Source organism: Cyanistes caeruleus, chromosome 8 (genome assembly GCF_971803275.1).
Source record: "Cyanistes caeruleus chromosome 8, bCyaCae1.hap1.1, whole genome shotgun sequence".
Taxonomy (NCBI): domain Eukaryota; kingdom Metazoa; phylum Chordata; class Aves; order Passeriformes; family Paridae; genus Cyanistes; species Cyanistes caeruleus.
Window position 1 is genome coordinate 12,825,082 of NC_141708.1, and position 19,660 is coordinate 12,844,741.

General features: G+C 52.5%; 1 protein-coding gene across 1 annotated transcript in view; it reads right to left on the minus strand.

Moving 5' to 3' along the window:
* The window catches only part of TRIM8 (tripartite motif containing 8), a 30,456-nt gene that overhangs the window by 9,418 nt on the left and 1,378 nt on the right, over positions 1-19,660 (minus strand). The window contains exon 2 of the mRNA XM_023929265.2: positions 18,829-19,484. Within this exon, the coding sequence (XP_023785033.2) occupies positions 18,829-19,398 (570 nt within the window). The 5' untranslated portion in view covers positions 19,399-19,484. The remainder of the gene's footprint in view (positions 1-18,828; positions 19,485-19,660) is intronic.

The following is a 19,660-nucleotide window of genomic DNA, read 5'->3' on the forward strand; positions in this document are numbered from 1 at the left end:
GAGACACATGTCCCAGCACGTTGCTGGAGACGGGCCTGAAGTCACAGTGACTGAATTTTAATGCACCAAAAGCCCTGGACCAAGGAGGCAAGCACAACCTTTCGCCTCCCCAGACCTCCCACACGCAGGCTTCCCTCTCCCCAGCCCCGCTCCACTGTCAGCTGGACCGTTTTCTGAGAAAAACCCACACGATGAGCTATTTTCATCCCTCCTGAAAGTGTCACCCCACCTGCTAACACATCAGAACCTTGACACTGTGCACATCTGGGGCACAGCACCCTAGTGCCCCCAAAAACAGCATCTCAAATTATGAGATAATGCACAGAGCACTGCCACAGCCAAAGCCCCCTGGAGCATCCCTCCCACCCTGCTGGTGGCCTCCTGCTGACCAGACCCAGGCAAAACCAGCCCTTCCGAACTCCCCACAGCCCTCGCAACACTTGCAGGAGGCTGATCCACTTAAAGGGGCAGGAAGGAAATGCTTTCTGGTTGGGGTTTCATCTTGCACACATTTACAGTAAGCACCAGGCAGAAGGGAAGGTCTCCAGCCAGAGCATGAGGTCTTGCCTCCCCTGGCCAGCCCAGAGTACACACAGTGCTCCAGGCTTTGGCTTTTCTCACAGTGCTCCCTGTGCAGAGATCAGGCTGGTTTATCCTCAACAGGGGAAGGAAGAGGGGAGGGGAACAGCCTGAGATATTAATAGCTGCCCTTGCTAGGAAGGGATGGAAGCAGCAGCCATGCAGTGAAAAGGCACCAAAGAGACCCCCTTTCCCAGCACTGAGGGACCCCTGGGCACCGGGAGAGCTGGTGCTTTGTAGAAAGGGGCTGAAGGCGAAATAGTCAGCACCAGCCTGGGGGAACAGGATGTACAGTGCCTCTTGCAAGAGCAGCTCTCCAGCCTGTTCTCATGCTGGAGTGGGTGAAGATGCCTCCTGCTTATCCACATCACCCTGTGAGACCTGTGCCTGGCCTCTGAGCCTTCCCTGGAGAAGAAACCAGCAGGCTTAGACCCCCTCCACTGGCTACCCCACAGGCACAGCCCTGTGTCCCACCTCCTGTGCCCACCCCAGCACAGGGCATCCATGCAGCACCACTGGCACACAGCAGCTGGATGCTCCCATGGAGCCATGACTCATGAGTGCTTAGCAGGACCAGGTTGGACCTGTCTCCTGGAGCATCCCAGCACAGTGTGCATGGCAGACCACGCTTCTCTGCACGTGCCTGTACCAGAGCAGATCCTGGACCACCACAGGGCTGTCCCAGTGCCTGCAGCCTGGGACAGCTCTTTCCCTTGTTTACACCCAGCAGAAAGGAAGAACTTGTTAATAAAGAGAAAATACAAGGCATTGTGTTTCATGGGGCCAGCAGCAGGATTTCTGCAGGCCAGGAAATGGGGACCTATTCTCTGTCAGAAAGTGACCTTCAGGAAGATCCTGAGGATGCTAATTCGCCTTCCTGGGCCTCTGTGCATTCCCCTGCTCATCGCAGCCATGGGGTTACTTCATGCTGTGCCTCTCACAGAAATGGGGGAAAGAAGCTGGGGCTCTACCTATGGTTTTTGGACACCAACTTCAAGCCACAGCCCAGCTGACACTGCTGTCAGTGTCATTGGAATAGGGACGAAGATTTGCTTCAAGTGGAAAAGGAGGATAAGGGAGATTAAGAAGCAGAGAGACGAGGCCAGTGGCTGGAGACACATCACCTCTCTACCAGCAGCCCTGCAAGTCTTGGAGGAAGAAGCCTTCTGGAGCCTACTTCTTCCTGGAAGGAGTACTGGGTGTCAAGTATGGGTGATGTACCCCTCGAAACAGAGGCTCCCTCTATGCAAAGTACAACAAGAGGCAGTGAAAGCAGGGCAAACTGCCTCTGCCAGACCTGGGGCTCAAGACTCACTCACAACATGTGCAGAAGAGGAAAAAAGGAGCTGGAAATGCACCAGGAAGATGAATACCAGGACAAGAAGCTAGTTTGCATGCCGGGCAGGCAGCCAGGCAAGTCATGACTGATGCTACTGGCTCCACAGGACAAAGATGAGCCTTGGTGATAGAATCATGGAATCATAAAATCATTAAGATTGGAAAACACCTCCAAGATCACTGAATTCAACCTTTGACTGAATACCATCTTGTCAACTAAATCAGTAGCACTAATAGCCATGTCCAGTCATCTCTTGAACACTTCCAGGGATGGTGACTCCATGATCTCCCTGGGCAGACCATTTTAATGCTTAACCTCCCTTTCAGTGAAGACATTCTTCCTGATGCCCAATATGAACCCTCCCTAGCACAGCTTGAAGCTTGTCCTCATCTCGTCGCTTGTTGTCTGCAAGAAGAGGCCCACCCACACCTTGCTACACCTTCCTCTCAGGCAGCTGTAGAGAGTGGTAAGGTCTCCCCTGAGCCTCCTTTTCTCCAGGCTAACCATCCCCAGCTCCCTCAGCCACTCCTCATACAACCTGTGCTCCAGGCCCTTTCCCAGCTCTGTTGCCCTTCTCCAGACTCGCTCCAGCACCTCAATGATTTTCTTGTAGTGAGTGGTCCAAAACTGAACATGGACTTTGAGGGGCTGTGCTGAGTACAGGGGGATGATCACAGTCCTGGTCCTGCTGGCCACGGTACTGCTATACAAGCCAGGATACCACTGGTCTTCTTGGCCACCTGGACAATTGCTGGCTCATGATCCTGAGGTCCATTTCTGCTGGGCAGCCTTCCAGCCACTCTGTCCCCGCAGCCTGTAGCACTGTGTGGGGTTGTTGTGATCCAAGTGCAGGATCCAGCACTTCACTTTGCTGAACCTCATACAACTGGCCTTAGCCCATTGATTCAGCCTGTCGAGATCTCTCTGTGAAGCCTTCCTAGTATTAAACAAGACTGGTCCCAAAACTGAGCCTTGGGGAACCTCACTAGTGACCATGCCTTTGGCCAGTAGAGCCACTTCCTGCCCCATATCTGCCAGGAGAGACAGCATCCTATCTGGGCAAATGCCCCACACTACTGTCCCAGTGCCACAGGGACAGCAGATGCATTTGGGTGGTGCAGGAGCAAGATGGAAAGAACACCTCTGAGGGCTGCAGCTGCAGGTGTGACCAGGCCCTCAGGGCAGTGATGAACTCAAGAAATTTCTTTTCTTTCTGCTGGGAAGGGAGGAAGAAGAGATCCCCAACCAGGCCTGTGTGCAAACACTGGCCAACAGTCCACCCCAGCCAGCTTTTGGACGGAGGACAGTACAGGCCACCTTTGTCTGGGAGCAAGGAGAGCCAGGAAGAGTCACAGGGCTCTGCTCTGTGTTTATGGACAAGGTCTGCATCTTCTTCACCCTCAGGGATGCAGAGGAGGAGCTCTTTTCCCCACCTCTTTCAGTTTTAGGGGGAAATTGTACAGGTTTGGGGCTGCTTATAAATTAATGCCAAAATTCACCCTTCTTCTGAACCATCTCCAGCACAGGGCTCTGGCTGCAGGCCCTGGCACAAACCTGCCCTGCCTAGCACCAAAAGCACTTTGAGTAACCAACTTAGGAGCACCAGTACTGGGACACTGCAGGGAAAGTGCGGAGCTTCTGATATCCAGAAAGTTTCAGACACCCAGACCCAATTGCCTTGAACAACTGTTTCCAGCCACTTGGGAGCTCAGACTGACACCAACACCTGGAGCACAACTGGTCCCCATGACCAGCGCTGCCTTGTGCTTCATCCTTGCCATGCCAGAAAATAAAATCTGGGGCCTGTAACTGTATTGAGTGGGATTCACCAGATTTCACAGTTTTTCAGAGCCTAAAGGATCATGTAATAAGTCCTGCCCTTTCTGCCTTCAGCACACTCTGTGCTTGTGGTTTCTCAAATGCTTCAATCAATTTATATGGACATTAGGGGGGCCTTACCATCTTTTTCTCCCTCATGTCTCTTTTCATACATCTGCCCCTTCCCAACCACAGATACAGATAAAAAATTCATCCAGAAAAAAAAAGAGCAGTCTGTCTTTGGTGGGATCATCTCCCTCAGCTGGCTCACAGAAGCTCTCTGCCAGCTCCAGTGGTGGCAGTCTGGGCAGCAAAAGGAGACCACTCAGTGCTGAAGCTCAGCTGAATCACAAAGTCCTGCTCCTCACACAAGTCCTTTTGCTCTGATATATCATTTCTCAGTTGCTTCTTCCACAACCCCCCTAAAAAATTCAACAGGCTTTGGCAGCACCCCCAATTCTGCCTCGATCTGCTGCTGTCCCAGTCTTGTCTAGCTCTGTTGAATTCCAATATCTTCCCAGTGTGACAAAATCTCAGGGTCTCAGCCAGTTGTCCCCAAACTGTGGCTGGGGGAATGTCTTGCCTTACAAAGGAGCCATCCCATAAAGGCCCATCCTATTGCTTGGCAGCAAACCTACCCCCATCTGCAAGCCCTGCAAAACTGAGAAACCCTCACTCCCCCTTCCAAATAAACATTTGGATTCAAGATCCAGCTGGCCTGTGTGATCTCAGAGCCTTCCCCCTGCAGGGGTGAAACACAGCCAGCCTCTTCCACCCTTGCTCCCACTGCAGGCTGAGCAGCCTCTCCCCGGCCCAAAGACTTCCACTCTGCACCCACACGACTGAGTCCTGCCATGGGACGCCCTGAGCTCTGAACAACAGCCCCTTTGGTTTCCCACCCCTCTGATTTCTAGTTTCTGCTCTGGAGGGAGCCTAGCATGAAGATCTGGAAGCATAAACAGGTTTTGTGGGGAACTCGGATACTTGTGAGGAACAGAGCAGCAGCAGCAGCAGCAATACCCACGTGCACCCACGTCCTGGCCATGAGACCACTAGCAATGACCTGCAGCCATGTGTCCCATCAGTGTCTCATTTGGCGAGCCAAAGACAAGGGGTCCAGGTGCACAAAGCACCTCTGCAGATTCAGGCAGCACTAGAAAGAAAACCCTCCTTTGATTTAAAGGCCATGATTTTTTTTTCCTCCCAACTGATCTAGTTAAACTTCCAACTGCTCAAGGCTATTTTAATTTGTACTGGTAAGTTAAATCAACACAAACACGGGCAGAACAGGTTTATATGCACCTCTATTACTGGCCTGCACCAACTAGAGTGCAGCTACATTTCTCCAGGCAGCTTTTTTTTTTTCTCTAATAAAGATAAGGGGGACGTTTTTGTGCACCTTCAACTGACAAATGGAGCCTGAAAGTGAATTGGGAGTCAAAGCCTTGAGGAAAGTCAAGGTGACTTATGCGCCAATAGGCTGGATTCAAAGAGCTTTGCAAAAATGCAGATCAAGTAACAAGATTTATAAAACTCGTTAGGGGCTTAGAGGTCGCTTAATTCTCAAAGGTGCCAAGGAAAGTGCCTGACTCGCAGAAGGATGGATGGGGCTTACAGAGGTGGCTATCTCAACCTTTTAGTTGCTTCAAGAAAAGCGGACTCAATTTCTCTTGGAAATGAGGTTTTGACATGCCAAGATGTTTACTGTGAGCCTTGGCTCCTCCATCACTTACTTTAAAGAAAAAGAACAAGTCCTCTTGCTGCAGACAACTGTTACAAACATCTACTGAAAGCCACAGCAGAATCTGCTGCTTCAGCTCACCAGCGCCAGACACCACCCAGAGGAGTATGAGACCAGATTCAGCACACAAGCTGGAAAAAACAGGAGGGGGGAAAAGACTTCGCACTTCTACAGCTCCCCAGTGCCTGGCATTTTGCAGGCTGGAAGCAGCCTGTCAGCACCTGCGGGCAGCCAAGGAAACGTACAGCAAGTCCATCCACCCCAGTGACCACTACCACAGTCTGTTGAACACCAAGGACCCTCCACTGCCTCTCTGCTGGGTTTTTTTCTCTTCCCAATTCTTTTTTTTGGTGAGGTGGTTGTTGAGAATCTGAAAGCCCGGATTATAATCTTTATGAATCCCATAGTTAGATCGCGCTGAACAGCAGCCCAGCAATACCAGATGTTCAAACAAAGCTGCCAACCGACAGCTGTCTGCAGCTTGCAGCGTGTTTTTACTTTAAAATGCAAAATGATACCAATCTATATTAAAAGAGAGACGTTCAGAGCCTTGCGATAGCAGCTGAAGCCGCGGATATTGCTCTTTCACGCAGGGTGTGGCAGCAGAAGGAAATATCTCAAAAACTACTGCTTAAGCCACCCTCCCAGCCCCCCCAAATCCTGGCCCCTTTCCTAATGGGAAAGAGACTCACGTTACTGCCTGAGTGCCGTGAATGTACCAGTGCATGTCCAAACAAGCCAGCAAAAAGAAAAATGCAGCATGAACAAACACTGTCTAATGAAGGATGCCAGAACGAATCTGGGCGCTGCCCACACCTGGCTCTCAGCGGCATGGGGAGGACAAAGTGACACATGGGGGGATGGAGGGAACCACTCGTGGGGTGGAGGGTGCAGTCTCTCCTGCACCAGTGACCAAAGTGGGACAGGAAAGGTCCCTTCTGGCAGCACAGCATCACCAGTGGAAGCATGGGATGAAGGGGCATCTTCCACTGCTTCAGCCCATCTGCTCAGCATCTCACCTCAGGTTGTCCAGCATCCCTCTAAAACACACAAGGATGCTCTGGTCCAACTGGAGAAACTCTGCCTGAGTCTCCTTAATGTGAGGCAGGTTTTCAACTTGCATTGCTTTGTACCTTTATTTCTTAGGCTGGCTGGGACCAGGCAGAAAGCCTACACCTTGCAACCTTTTCTGCATACCAGCAGCTGGAGAAGGCAAGAACTGGAGCTCAGCCTTGCTCTTCATTATTTCTCCCTCTGGAAATGCAAGCCACCCACAATGACCACATTTTGGGGATAGCAAATCCCAAATACACTAGGCATGGCACAGTACTCCTGGCTTGCAGGTATTGTGCAAAAAGGGCTCTGACTTACTTGAACGTGACGTCCCAAATTCCCCACCAGCCGCGATCACAGGAAATCTTTGGGACGGGTCCCAAGGCTGCCTCATTGTGCTCCAAGCAGCAACAGCATGAATGAATCACGCTCTTCAACGTGACACCCAGCTCCCAGCAACGTACTCAGGACCAAAATATTTACGTTGCAAATGATTAAGAATAGGGCCAGATCCCCTCCCCAGCCTGGTGACATAAAAAGGCCAACATGGTCTTGCATTGAGCAAGTGGGTGGCAGAAGGATAGGAAAACAGGAGGCAGGGACCAGTCCCATGTCTCATGGCCCATCTCTGCTCAGCAATGCTGAATCAGAGCCCATCCCAGTTACAGCAAAACCCCAAAGTGGCAAGCACTGAGACTACGATCCCCGTGGTACCCCACTCCCTCTGGATGGCACGTGAGGGAGCATGCTGGGACCTGTAGTTTCCAGCCAGACAACTGCGAAATGCCATCCCCCAGTAGACACATCTCAAATTAAAGCGATGCAAGGACCCCAAACTCCTGGCAAGGTGCCAGCCATGGCTTCTTGTTGGCAGGCACTTGGCCATTCCTATGTGTTGCACTTGCCCCTTTCCAAGGAGAGGCCAAGAGCCCACACCCTGCAAATCCCCTCGCAGCTGACCTGCAACCTGCTCTTTCTGAAGTGATGTGCCTCATGGACAGCATGGTGCTCCCAGAGCTCTGGTGCAGCCCTAGCATGCAGGAGATATCAGCCCTGCTCCTGCTTTGCTGTTGAGCCCCCCCACCTCTGCTCCATGGCACTGCGATGCCAACCCCAGAGCAAGACCCTGCATCCAGTGCTGGTGAAACTTCAGCTACATAAAGCCCAACAATGCATCCCTCGAGGGGTCCCGTAAAGATGCCACTGAAGCAATCAGAGTCTTAGGCAGCAAAAAGCAACACACTGGAGTGGTGTTTTCAGGCAGAACAGCACAAGCAGGCAAAGCTCCACTGAATCACCATACCAATAAAGCCAGGGATAGCCACTTCCCCACAGCATCCCAGATGGACACACAGCCACCCTGGGAGTGCTGTCACCCTGTGCTCCAGCAAGACCAGACCATACGTCACCCCCTGGGGAACATGGTACCCCTCTCCTTGCCCACACACCCTCCCCACTGCAGAGGAAATTGTGCGCCCGGCTGATGTCAGGAGGCATCACTTCACACAAAGGCCAGGCTTCCTGGCGGGGAAGGGGTGGGGGAGTGGGGAGGAAGGGGAAGAGGAGCCTGGGGCAAAGGCAAACAGCATCTACAGCTCCTTGTGTATGCAAAAGGGGCAGCAGCAAGAGGCAACATGGCCCCTTCTACTTCAATTGCCCTTGCACCCAGGAAAGAGAGGCAACATCGTTATTTCCCAGTGCCCTTCACAGAAGCCACAGCACGGCCCTGCCCTGCACCTTGTGCACCCCTTTAAGAATGTACCGAAAATAAGGGACTCAAGTTTATTTTAATTTGCTCCTGCAAATAAATAAGTTCCATTTTCTTCATGCCAGGCTGTGGCTGTTGCCAACCAGGGGACACAGCTCCCTGCTGAGCACCCAACCAGGAGAAAAAAACATTTCATAAAAAACATTTTCAAAAAAAAAAACATACGACAAGATCTAACATCAGCACCCCCAAAATTGGTGTGAGCATGCACCCCACCTGTCTCCTCATGGCTCATGGGTGGCTAAATACTCATGGTACGCATTAATTGATAAATACAGATAAAAATAATGTACTGAGGACCAAAGGCAAGAGTAATCAGCAGCCCTCATTTCCCAAACTCCTCTCCCCAGTATGCTCCCCAAAGCCAAGCATCTTTGCAAAACATAGTGTATCATGGTACCCACAGCATCAATATGATCTCCTGCTTCAGCATCTCCTCTCCTCCTCTACCTCCTGCAGTCCCAGCTCACCCCCAGGTAGTGAAGGAGGCTGGTGGCCAGCACCGGACTGCATTGCTTTTGTCTCCAACTCAGCCACTCTCTCAAGGACATTCTGGACTAGCTGCACAGGGACCAGTGAGAAGGGCTCGGCTGCAGGGGACCTGCAGGATGTGGTCGATGTTGACTGAAAATCACTGATATTGCGGAGGGCAGCCAGGGAAGGTGGATTTTGGATGTGGGCACCGCCAGGGAATAACTTTAAAGGAGCAAACCTTGCTGCTCTCCTTCAACATGCTGACTTCTGCTCCTAGGAGAAGGCCTGTCATTGGTTTTTTATCTCACCCGATTATGGACCAGCCTTTGACATTATTGATCTCAGGCCCCTGAAGTATCATTTATCTTCCAGGTTTGACTCAGCCATCAGAGCTCGACATCTCAGACCCCAGTCAGCTTCATCCTTCCAGGGAGCCAGGGGAACTGTTCTGCACAACTCCAGTCCTGCTGATTCACATGAACCGTATTTGATGCCCAGTTTCCACCCTCACATAAGGTGCCTTTCACTCTCTGCCTACCTGGCATTTCATTTTCTGACTCAAAAATCCAGCTCCTCAGGTCTCTGGCAGACCAGCATTGTTTTCTCAAGCCTGGCAGTCCAAGGTGCCTCTAGTGTGCCCTGCTTCCCCCTTTCAGTTTCATTATCCTCTTTCAAAGAGGATGTGGTGGAGACACAAATGTTATGGGATGTGCTGAGAACTGCACAGGGACCAGGGGAGCAGCACCAGCAGTCAGCATACAACCGGAGAAGCCATTTCTAGCTGTGACCCACTGCCATTTTCTAGAGCAGAAGGGACCAACAGCAGTAGCTCCTCACTCCCTGGTGAGACTGTACCCACAGAAAAAACAGGCAGCTATTGTGGTTTTGTGGTGGCTTCCCCTTACCTGCCAGCCAGTACAGCTGCCATAGGGTCAGCTTGTGACTTCTGCTTGACCTTCAAAACGTCAATGCCTGGTCCCTCCACCAGACCCAGAGGAGATGGGCTGACAAGTTCCCTTTCCCCTGGATACCTCCATCCCCCACCCAAACTGACAGACGGTCCCAGCCTCCACTGTTTGGGAAGCACAAGGTTTTCCTCAAATGCTTTTGTCAACAGTTACTGGATGCAGCACGTACACGAAGGCTGTCTTTTCAAATGCCTCCTGTCTCTCTCTCCTGCAAAGCCAGGAGCCTTATGTTTAGGGAAGGAGGAGTATTTCCTGAGGAAGGCTCCAGTGGGCAGTTTTAATGCATAGAGGAAGGTTTAGTTTTTGTTCTTCATGTTGTTATACTTTACCATATTGCTGAAAAGCACTTTGGTAAATGGAGATTAATACCATGTGCATTCATAGATTGTAGCAGGAACTAGCACTGGGGAGTACCAGGGGAGGAAGTGCCTGGATGGGGGAAGCTAGCAGGGTCCACATGCTGGCATGGTACCACCATCAGCAAAGAAAGCTACAGCTTCCCCACACTGCCATGGACTTCCTGACTCCTAGCAGGTCTCCCCACCTCTACTTACCTCTAATTTAGGGTAATATGCTGACTTCCCCATCCAGACTTTATGTTGTTGCAGAGATTAAAATGATCTTTTTCTCACCGGTTCTAAGTAGAAAGCTACAAATGCCTTAGCTGAAGGACGGGCCTTGGTTTTACCTGCTAGGCTTACATGCTTGGGAAGTGCATTTGGGGTGCCCTTCACACCAGGCACTATTTCCAGCTCCCTGCCCAGATGCCCTGTTGTGCAGCATGCCAGCAGGCAGAGGCAGAAAAACAGCTCCCAGATGTGCTCCCATTCCCTTGATGAGGGCAGGCTCCATCCCCACCCCCTACAACCAAACTACCTCTGACCAAAACAGAGCTCGCAGGCCTCAGCCACCCAGCCACAACAGTGCAGCTGTGGCAGGAGAGCTGCAGTAATTCCCTCCTGGATCTGGCCACCCCCATCACTAAGGGGCTAGCACAATACCAGAGGGAAGGGGGAGCGCAGCACCCCCCCGCACTGTCCCCAAAGGGTCTGTGAGGGGGACAGAGATCTCGCAGCACATTTATTCCGCTCCATCCATTTGAGAGGCACGCTTCAAGGGGCTTTTTGCCGTCAGAGGCGGGTGCACCAGGACAGGAAAAGAACAAAGGGAGGCACCGGCACCCCCAGCCCTTTGTCTGAGCGCAGAGGAGTTCACCTGCAGGGAAAACCTGCTCCCACCGCAGAGGCGGCAGCTCCACATGGATTCAGATGGGGAGAGGGATGCGGCCCCCCCTTCTAGCAAGAGGATAATGAGCAGAAGGATGCAATCACATTACCCTCTCTCTCCCCTTGCCACACGCACAAGCCCATTACAGTGCACGCCAACCCCCCCGACTCACCAACAACCCAACAACCGCAACCAGCAATAAAAGCCATTGCCACAGAAATACCAACCCACCCCCCAGTGTGATCGATCTGTCTGCGTGTGGCCCAGCACCAAACCCCGCAGCTCGGCTCCACCGACCAGGATTGACTGGGAGGGAAGGGGGTGGGAGACTCGTTTCCAGGGGACAGGGTTTTAAAGCCACACAATAACTGGCTCAAATGAGGGTTTAGATTAAGCTGTCATATGGCAAGGGAAAACACTGCCTCCATTAGGACATGTGGGATTTTCCTTCCCTTTCTCCAAAGCTACAGCTCTAGGATGAACCTTCCAGGTCACCCAGGCAGGAGAAGAGAACTGGGTGATGCCAAGCAAATAGGGGATCCTGAACAGGGAGAGATGGGTGGAGGGAAGAAAAGGCAGATCAGCCCTCCCAAAGCCCCAGATCACACAGTCGGCTGCTCTGACAATGTTTACTCATATTTCAGAGAGACACAGCCATCCGGAACATCACTCCCTGCCAACTGCCTCATCTGGAGCCATCCACAGCTCAGCTCTTCCCAGCCCACTCCAGAGACAGCCCCCCCAGTCAAAGCATCTACACAGCAAGAAATTGAAAAAGGACAGGTAGGGGGAAGAGAAGAAACAGAGAAATTAAATTAATTTGTATTTTTTTTTTTAACAGTTCTGGTACATCATCCCATCAAAAAGATGATTTGGAGTGCAATGGCACTGCTGCAGAGTGCAGGGCACTGCGCTGAGCTGGAAACTTCTGCTCATGTTACCATCACAAGAGAATCATAAGACAGAAGAGGGACAACCACAACGCTCTGGTGAGAACAGGCTGAAGCTGTCCTTATCAGAAAGGATCTGGGACTAGGAACCTCTTCCCTGAGTTCATCTGGGGGACATATGTAAAAACTTTTGCATGCATCCAGAGTCTCATCCCTGTGAATAACCATCTCTCCCTCCATATTTGGGACCAGACATCTCTTCCTCCCACTCCCAAGTATGCTGGGTATAGCCCTCCCAGGAAAAGGAGGGGTGGCTCCCTCTGTCCATCCGTGGAAGAAAGGGAAGAGCAGGACATCCCTGGCACGTTTCACATCTCCCCACCAATTCCCCAGCATCTGCCTCACCTTCTCTTCCAGCAAACAGAGGTTCATTGCAGAAATTTGGCTATCACTACAAGCAAGCTCAGCAGCTCTGAGTCTTCTGTGCCATCCCCCTTACTTCAACCCAACCAGCATCTCCTCAGCCTACAGGCTGTTGATAAATGCAAGAAGTTGACAAAGTCACCAGAACCTAGCCCAGATCCACAGCATTTTCTTTCTTTTAAAAGCAAAAAAGCCAGGCCAGACCAGATTCTGCCCTGGAGCCTGCGTGGCAAAGCAGAATCCTGCTCCAAGTGTTTATTTATAAATCCGTACATACATGTACATTTGAATTCTGACAGAATTAATTCTGGCATCCAGCTAATTCAAAGCATTCCTCCCCCATCACACTACTGTTGCAGGCCAGCCCTGCACAGAAGCTGATTATAAAATGCTGCACTAGCCAGGCATTTCTGCAAAGGCTTGTGCTATTGAGCATTCAGTCTTTCCTTGCTTGGCTATTTCATTGTTTCGGTGTCGATCCCTCCTCTCTTGCCCTGTGTTTCCTGGTTACTTTTGTCCCTGCTCTGGAAGCACTGCTGCTCTCAGCCCCATTTCAGTGTCAGATTGAAAAAAAAAAACCCCAAACAATTACATAAAATTAAAGAGAAGAAAAGAAGAAATTATCACCATGTACTAAGATTTCCAGTAAACAGATAGGTAATGAGCAAAAAATAGGCCAATATGCTGCAAGGCAAGCTGCAGACAGATCTGGGTATAGAAAACCTGCTGCCCGCCTCCCAAGTACAGCTAAGAAATCCCTGTGTGGTCACACGCTGTCCTCTGGAGCAGAGAGGAGAGAGGTCAGGGCAGCCAGCACTGTAAGAGCCTCTTTATTCTTGGGCAGTTGCACGAATCTGATCGCTTGTGCCCTTTGTGAGACATGGAAATCTGCCTTCTCCTCCCACCCCCTTCGCCAGCCCCTCTTCTGCTTCTCCTGCTCAGATGGGGACAGAGGCAAATCCTTGGCTCCAAAGGCAAAGACCAAAGCAGCAGAGAGGCTGTGGATGCCCCTCTGGCAGGACCAGGCCTGGATGAGCACACAGGAGACCTTGAGAACAGTGCTTTGTTGGGGCAAGGGGAGGGGAGAAGAAGGGAAGGACAGTCCTGGGATTTCGCATTCCTTAAAGGACTCACCCAGACTCCCACGTGTCAGGCACAAGGCTGAGGGGTGGAGAGAAGTCCATGGTGTCCCACTGCAGTTCCTGTCTCTCCTACTTCTCCCTCTCCATCTTGCTCATGGGCTTGAGGAGAACGGCACGCTGATCACCTCCATGCCAGCAGACACATGATGCTCACATAAGTATCACACGATAGATTTAGATTAAACAAAGGTCTGGGCTAAGTTCATTATGCCTTCGTCACCAGACAAAGCTAGGCTTAGACTTCCTAGTTCAGAGACCAGACCACGACACCTCTGTCTCAGGGGCTCATTTGAAGTCACTGCTGAGGGAGGGCTTCAAGGTGGGAAGCTCTAGGTAGGCCAGGGCAGTCTGATGAGCAGGGGTGTAAGCCTGGGCTCTATTTTGTTGCTATTGCTTGCAAAGCAGCTCAAGGTCCTCAGCTGAACTTTTCCTTATCTCTCTTTCCACCTCACTCTCCGACAGCTCCCATCCACACTGCATTGTCCCCTATGGGAAGAGAGCATTCTCACAGCAGCCCCAGTCCTATTCCTTTACCAAGGCTGTCCCCTCCACACAAGTCTCCTCTCTCCCACCCAACCACCAGGCTGCCTCCCAGCATCCTCCATCTCTGCTGTCACTTCTCGGATTGACTCTACACAAAAGACTTGCAGCTGCAGGTCTGGAGCAACCAACCACTGGCAACCTGATGGGCTAAGGGCACAGAAAATGCTCAAGCTTAGCAGGAAAGCAGCGGGGAAAAGCCCTTAATCCAAACCCTGCAGAGGCAGGAGACTGCTCCAGTTCAGCCAAAGATCTGGGACTGCCAAGATACCCACTGCTGCTTGGCCAGCAAACCCAGAGGGGTTTGCAGCAGGATGGCTCAGCCCCCCCAGACTTCTGTAGGGCAGCTCAGGCTGCTACGGCCTGAACTGAAATCTGCTGCCCCTGACAACACAGAGCAGCAAAGCCTGACAGATTGATGTGGTGAGTGGCACGGAGCTAGGGAGACAGGCTAGGTGGTGCTGGGATTTCTGCCACTGCCCAAGGGCCATGAAGTCAGTGCTCATCATGGCAGCTTGACCAACTGACAGCATCCCAGGGCACAATGATCAGCCACATTTAGGAGCACAGTGCCATATTCCTGAGGCCCCTGGGCAGGAATTAGGGCATAAGCAAAGCCAGAGACAGACAGACCTGGTTTAGGCTGACCTAACCCTTGGGCTGGGCTGGCAGTTCAGCTCTGGGGTGCTGGTGAAAGTTCAGATGGAGGGTGCAGGGAGAAGCTGCATTTACTTACTCCTGCTTTGTAAAATCTGCTGCAAAGTTGTCTGGGGATCAGGTATGCTCAAAGAGTGGCACAGCAAACTCCTGCCAGGCACCAGCCACACCACCTACAGCCACGAGAGCTAAATTAGCACTCAAGCACTTGGGCACTTGCACTCACAATGCCTGCAGTGAGCTGCGTGCCGTGCTCCTCATAAACAAGTCATCTGGAAAATAAGTAAGCCTGTAAAAATCCAGTCCATCACAAGTTACCAAACCTGTTTCAGAGTAGAACAACCCAGAGCAGCTCATGCCAGAAGCCTGGCAGTGAAGCTGATACCAAGCTTCCCCACTGGTGGGACTCCCTTGGTCCCAGCAAAACATCCCTGGCACAGATGGCAGCATGGGGATGCCACGCGGGTCTTGGTGGTGGCCAAAGCTGGCAAAGAACCAGAGTTTCTGGTACAGACTTGAGATCCATCTCTCCCTATGCTCCTATCAAGCATTCACCTTTCCTCATTCTCATAATATAGAAAGCATGTGAGTTGGCCTTATGTGGGGGGCTGCCAAGAAAGAAAGCCCAAACCCACTGAGTTGCAGTTGGACTCAATGGCGCAGTCCCTGTCCCCTGGATTTGCTGAACATACACTGCTCCATGGACAGTGTTGGATGCTGTTCCCACACACCTGCAGGAGGATTCACAATGTTTTCCTCCAGGTCTCAGTACCACAATGCATTTTCTCCCACTTAATGTTCAAAGCCACCAGAGATCTTCATAATGTGAAAGGATTTCTAAGAAGTTAGGTTACAGGGAAAAATCTATTTCCTCCTCCCTAAACAAAACAGAAGCAGAGCCTCTCTACCCAAGCCGTTTTCCACTGGTGGCACCTCTAGCTGAGGACAGGCTGCTGGGAAACTTCTGAGCAAGTTCGGATGTACCTGGCCTCAATCAACCATGTCCCACACAAAGACAGGGCAACCACAGGGTAATACCCCGCACGTGAGACTCTTTCTCTGATTGCCGACTTCTTACCTATTCTCCAATCCCAGCAATGTAGTTTCCCCTTTTTGGATGGAGAAAAAATAAAAAGCAACACATCAAGCTTGCACTGGAGCAACTTTCTTTTTCAGCCTTAGAAGCAGGTTCCCCCATGCAGGTGGGAGGCACAAGGAGCAGCAAAGGCAAAGATGGAAGAAAACATGTTTCATTTTGAGACCTTGACACAAACAAAATGAAAAAAAATAAAGCAGAAAAAAAAGAAAAAAAAAACAAAAAAAAGAAAAGAGGGTGCCTTGTTGGCTTTTCTTCCCCCCCTCTCCTCTTTAAGCGCTACAAAAACAGGAAACAAAGGAGAAAACATCTCACGGGGGGAAGGGGAGGTAAGCGCTTTATACGCCCACGAAAGAAAGATTAACCACATATTTTATTTACTGTTTGTATTACAGTTGCACCGTGGAGTTCAACTAATTCTGAGCCAGGGCTCTGTGGGTTTGTGCGGCACCTAACGCTGAGTGGGGTCCTTCCCCCAAACTCACCAGGCACATGTTCCTCTTCAGGCAAGCCCTGCACAGACACCCCCTTTCCTCTGGCAGACACCCACCTCCAGCCTCCTTCACCCAGCCAGAGCACTTCTGCCCCAACTGCCAGCTCAGCTGACAAAGTGCTGGTGCTGTCCCCAAGGAGTTTTGATCCCCTTTTCCCCTTCAAACTGGTCTGTAACCAGAAGTAAGGTGCCCTTCGAGGCGGGTTGGCAGCACAGCCAGAGGGACAAATGCTAAAGAAGCAGAGTTTATGGGGAGCGTGTTTGCAGGCTCCGGTCCCTCCTCCGGGCCATGGGGGCCAACCCCCTCTACAGGAGTCGATGTTGCAACCCCCACACTTGCGAGTGCCCCGCACCAAGGTCAGGGCTCCGATCCTCCCAACTTTGACTCATTTCTCAATTAACGGCCTTCTGAACACAAACCACATATGGAACAAACCTCTCACAATGGGGCCTCCCCCGGACCTCCCAAGCCCAGCATTACTCATCTGCCCCCCAGTCCCAGTCCATCTTTCCTGGGATGCTCCAAGAGCGGCTCACCGCCGCTGCAGGGTGAGCAAGCAGCCAGGAATCCCGGGCCCGGCTCCCGCAGGCGGGAAGTCGTCACCAGCTGAGCTCATGCACCCTAATTCGGGAGCCGACGAGGCCACCTTCCTTGCTGGCTGGCGACGGGCTGCTTTCAGCCGGAGACCCAGCCATGCCCATGGAGCAAGGACTGGCAACCTGCTGGCTGCTTTTCCCAGGGCCTCACCCCTACCGCAGCCACTTCATGGAAGAACTGCTTCAACTATAGGGGGGATCCTTTGGGCACACTGTCCCCCAGCTTGGTGCTGTCCTTCATTGACCCAGACTCCGTGCACCCAACCGAGCCACGCGCCCAGCGGGAAGAGACAAGCTTATCATCACAGAGAAAGGAAATTAAAATAACGCGGCGATGGAGGTACCGAGGGATTTGGCCAAGGTCACAAAATAATTCCGTGGCTCTACGATACAGCCATCTAATGCTTTTGGTGTCTAGCCACATATCCTAAAATTTTAAGCCAGGGCCAAAATCCAGCCTAGCCGGTGGCAGATTTCTGCCAGGTCATTAGCAGCGTGCATCCGCAAGAAGCGGCGAACATCCAGCCATAACAACGGCAGCAACAACAAAAAAAACACGCAGCAAGAGCGGGAATAAATGAGATCAAAGTGTCCTGGAAAAGGACCTGGAAAAATAGTTTTGGTCCCTGGCGAAGGCTCCTGGGAGATGCACATGTGAGCCCCATCCCAGCCCTACACAGCCCTCCTGAGGTGGCTCCCCACCCTGGCAGAGGGAAACCAAAATGACTCCCTATAAATAGAAGCAGAAAAGCGCTTCTCCAAAAGACTGACTGGGTCTTTCCCCTTCCAGCGTGTGTGGCGGAGCTGCTGGCACCTCCATGGAGGTCTCTGGTTTTCCCCCCCAAAAACCTGGAGAGGAAAATAACCTTCCTATGAGCTCAGGCTGGCTCTTCTCTACACAGAGCTGCACCCCCCCACCCCCACCCCACTCCCAGGCCTGGCCATCCAATTGGAAAGTAATTATACTGCAATTTTTATTTATGACTTCTTTTTTTTTTTTTTATTGCTAAATGGTGACTCATTTTGGCAACATTAAAATACACAGGAAATCATCCCCATTTTACAGTAATCACCATTCAATTCATTGTTAAATATTTATTCGGCAGACAAGCGCCGAGCCTCTTTCAAAGGGTTGGAGGGGGAGCGGAGGGGCAGCCCTGAAAACAGGGAAGGTGGTAGAAGGGTCATGGCAGGGCTGGCCGCAGGGCTGGTAAATGCCCGCCAGGAACTGGAGGGTGGGGAGCCAGGGGTGAAAGCTCCTGCCAGATGGCCTGGCCAAGGGCAAAATACAGACCCGCTTTCCCTCGAATCCAGCACAACAGCCCAAGCTGCTCTAGGGAGAGGAGCAGCCCTGTGCCCTCTAATAAAAATCACATTATTTGGCCAAACCCCAAGACTGAATCCCCACCAGTGAGACGTCACGGGTCTCTGACACGTCATGGGTCTCTCTGACACGAAGCTCTTCCATTGCTGGGGGGAAGAGGATGGCCCACTGGCCCCAGTGGGAGGCAGTGGGAAGAGCAGGCAGTTTGACATTCACAGGCCTCACAATGGACAGGGTCCGCTCCTGCAGCCGCTTTGTCCTCCCAGGAAGCCAAATTTTGGGGTGATTCGACCTCAGAGACAGGCAGCTCTTCTGCTTTCCTCCAAACAGCTGCATAGCCCACCACAAACCTGGCAGACGGCCCCTCCAAACGGCCCTGGCCCAAGACCTTAACCCTTCCCTGCAGAGCGCACACCCAAGGCGCCGTGTGTCCCACAGCCCGACAGCTACAAAGGCTCCCCGGCACGGACACCTTCCCCGGGGAGCCCCCCGGCACCCACGGGCTCCCCGTCAGCGCTTGGCTGGGAGGCCACCCAACATGTCTGCCACGGGGGCACCCCGGGCGGAAGGAGCAGCAGCGCCGGGATGGATTTTGTGTAGGTCCTACACAAACACGGGGGAACAGACACGGCAGGGAAGAGGGTGTCTGGGCGGTCCCCAGGCTGGGCAAACCCGGGTGTCCAGGATGGTCGGACTCACCCGGATCTCATTGCGGCGGATCTCCACGTCGCAGACCGAGTGTCCCTGGTGGGCCCCGCTGTAGTAGCAGCAGAACTGGCAGACGGCCACCTGCTCGGCCTCGCAGTGGTACAGGCGGTAGGCGTTGTGCTGGGGGCAGCTCCAGGCCCGCACGTCCTCCGCCTCCACCAGGAGATGCCCCCGCGCCGTGGAGGGCTGCTGCAGGTGGGTCTGGACGTGGGACTGGCAGCACGGAGCCTCGCACCTCAGACAGATCTTCTGGGCAGGCAGCGGCGGGCCCCGGCGGCAGAAGACGCAGTGCAGGACTGAGGGGGGCTTCTCCAGGTTGAGGGAGTTGAACTTCTCCACGATGTTGGTGAGCTTCAGGTTCTTCTCCAGGTTGGGCTTCTGGTTGTAGGCCTGGTTGCACTCCGGGCACCGCACCAAGCCCGACTCCTTGGCCCACGCCTCCCCGATGCAGCCCCGGCAGAAGTTGTGCTTGCAGGGCAGCTGGACCGGCTCCACAAAGACGTGAAGGCAAATGGGGCAGATGAGCTCCTCTTCGAAGCAGTTCTTCCAATTCTCGGCCATCTCTGCCGGCAGCTCTGTCGACGCTTCCCCCCAGCCGCTCGGGTCGCTCAGTGCGGTCTAGGGGCGGGTGCCGGGGTCTGTCCTCCCTGGAAGGGGAAGGCTGAGGGTGAAGGGACGGGCTCCCCCCTCCCCGCAGCACGCGCCATAAATAATAAACCGCAGCAGATTTTGAAATCGGGGATAAAATAAACCACAGAGCAGCACTCTAGGAATATCCGGCAAAAAAAAAATGCAACGTCCCCATCGCTTTGTTAAAAAAACA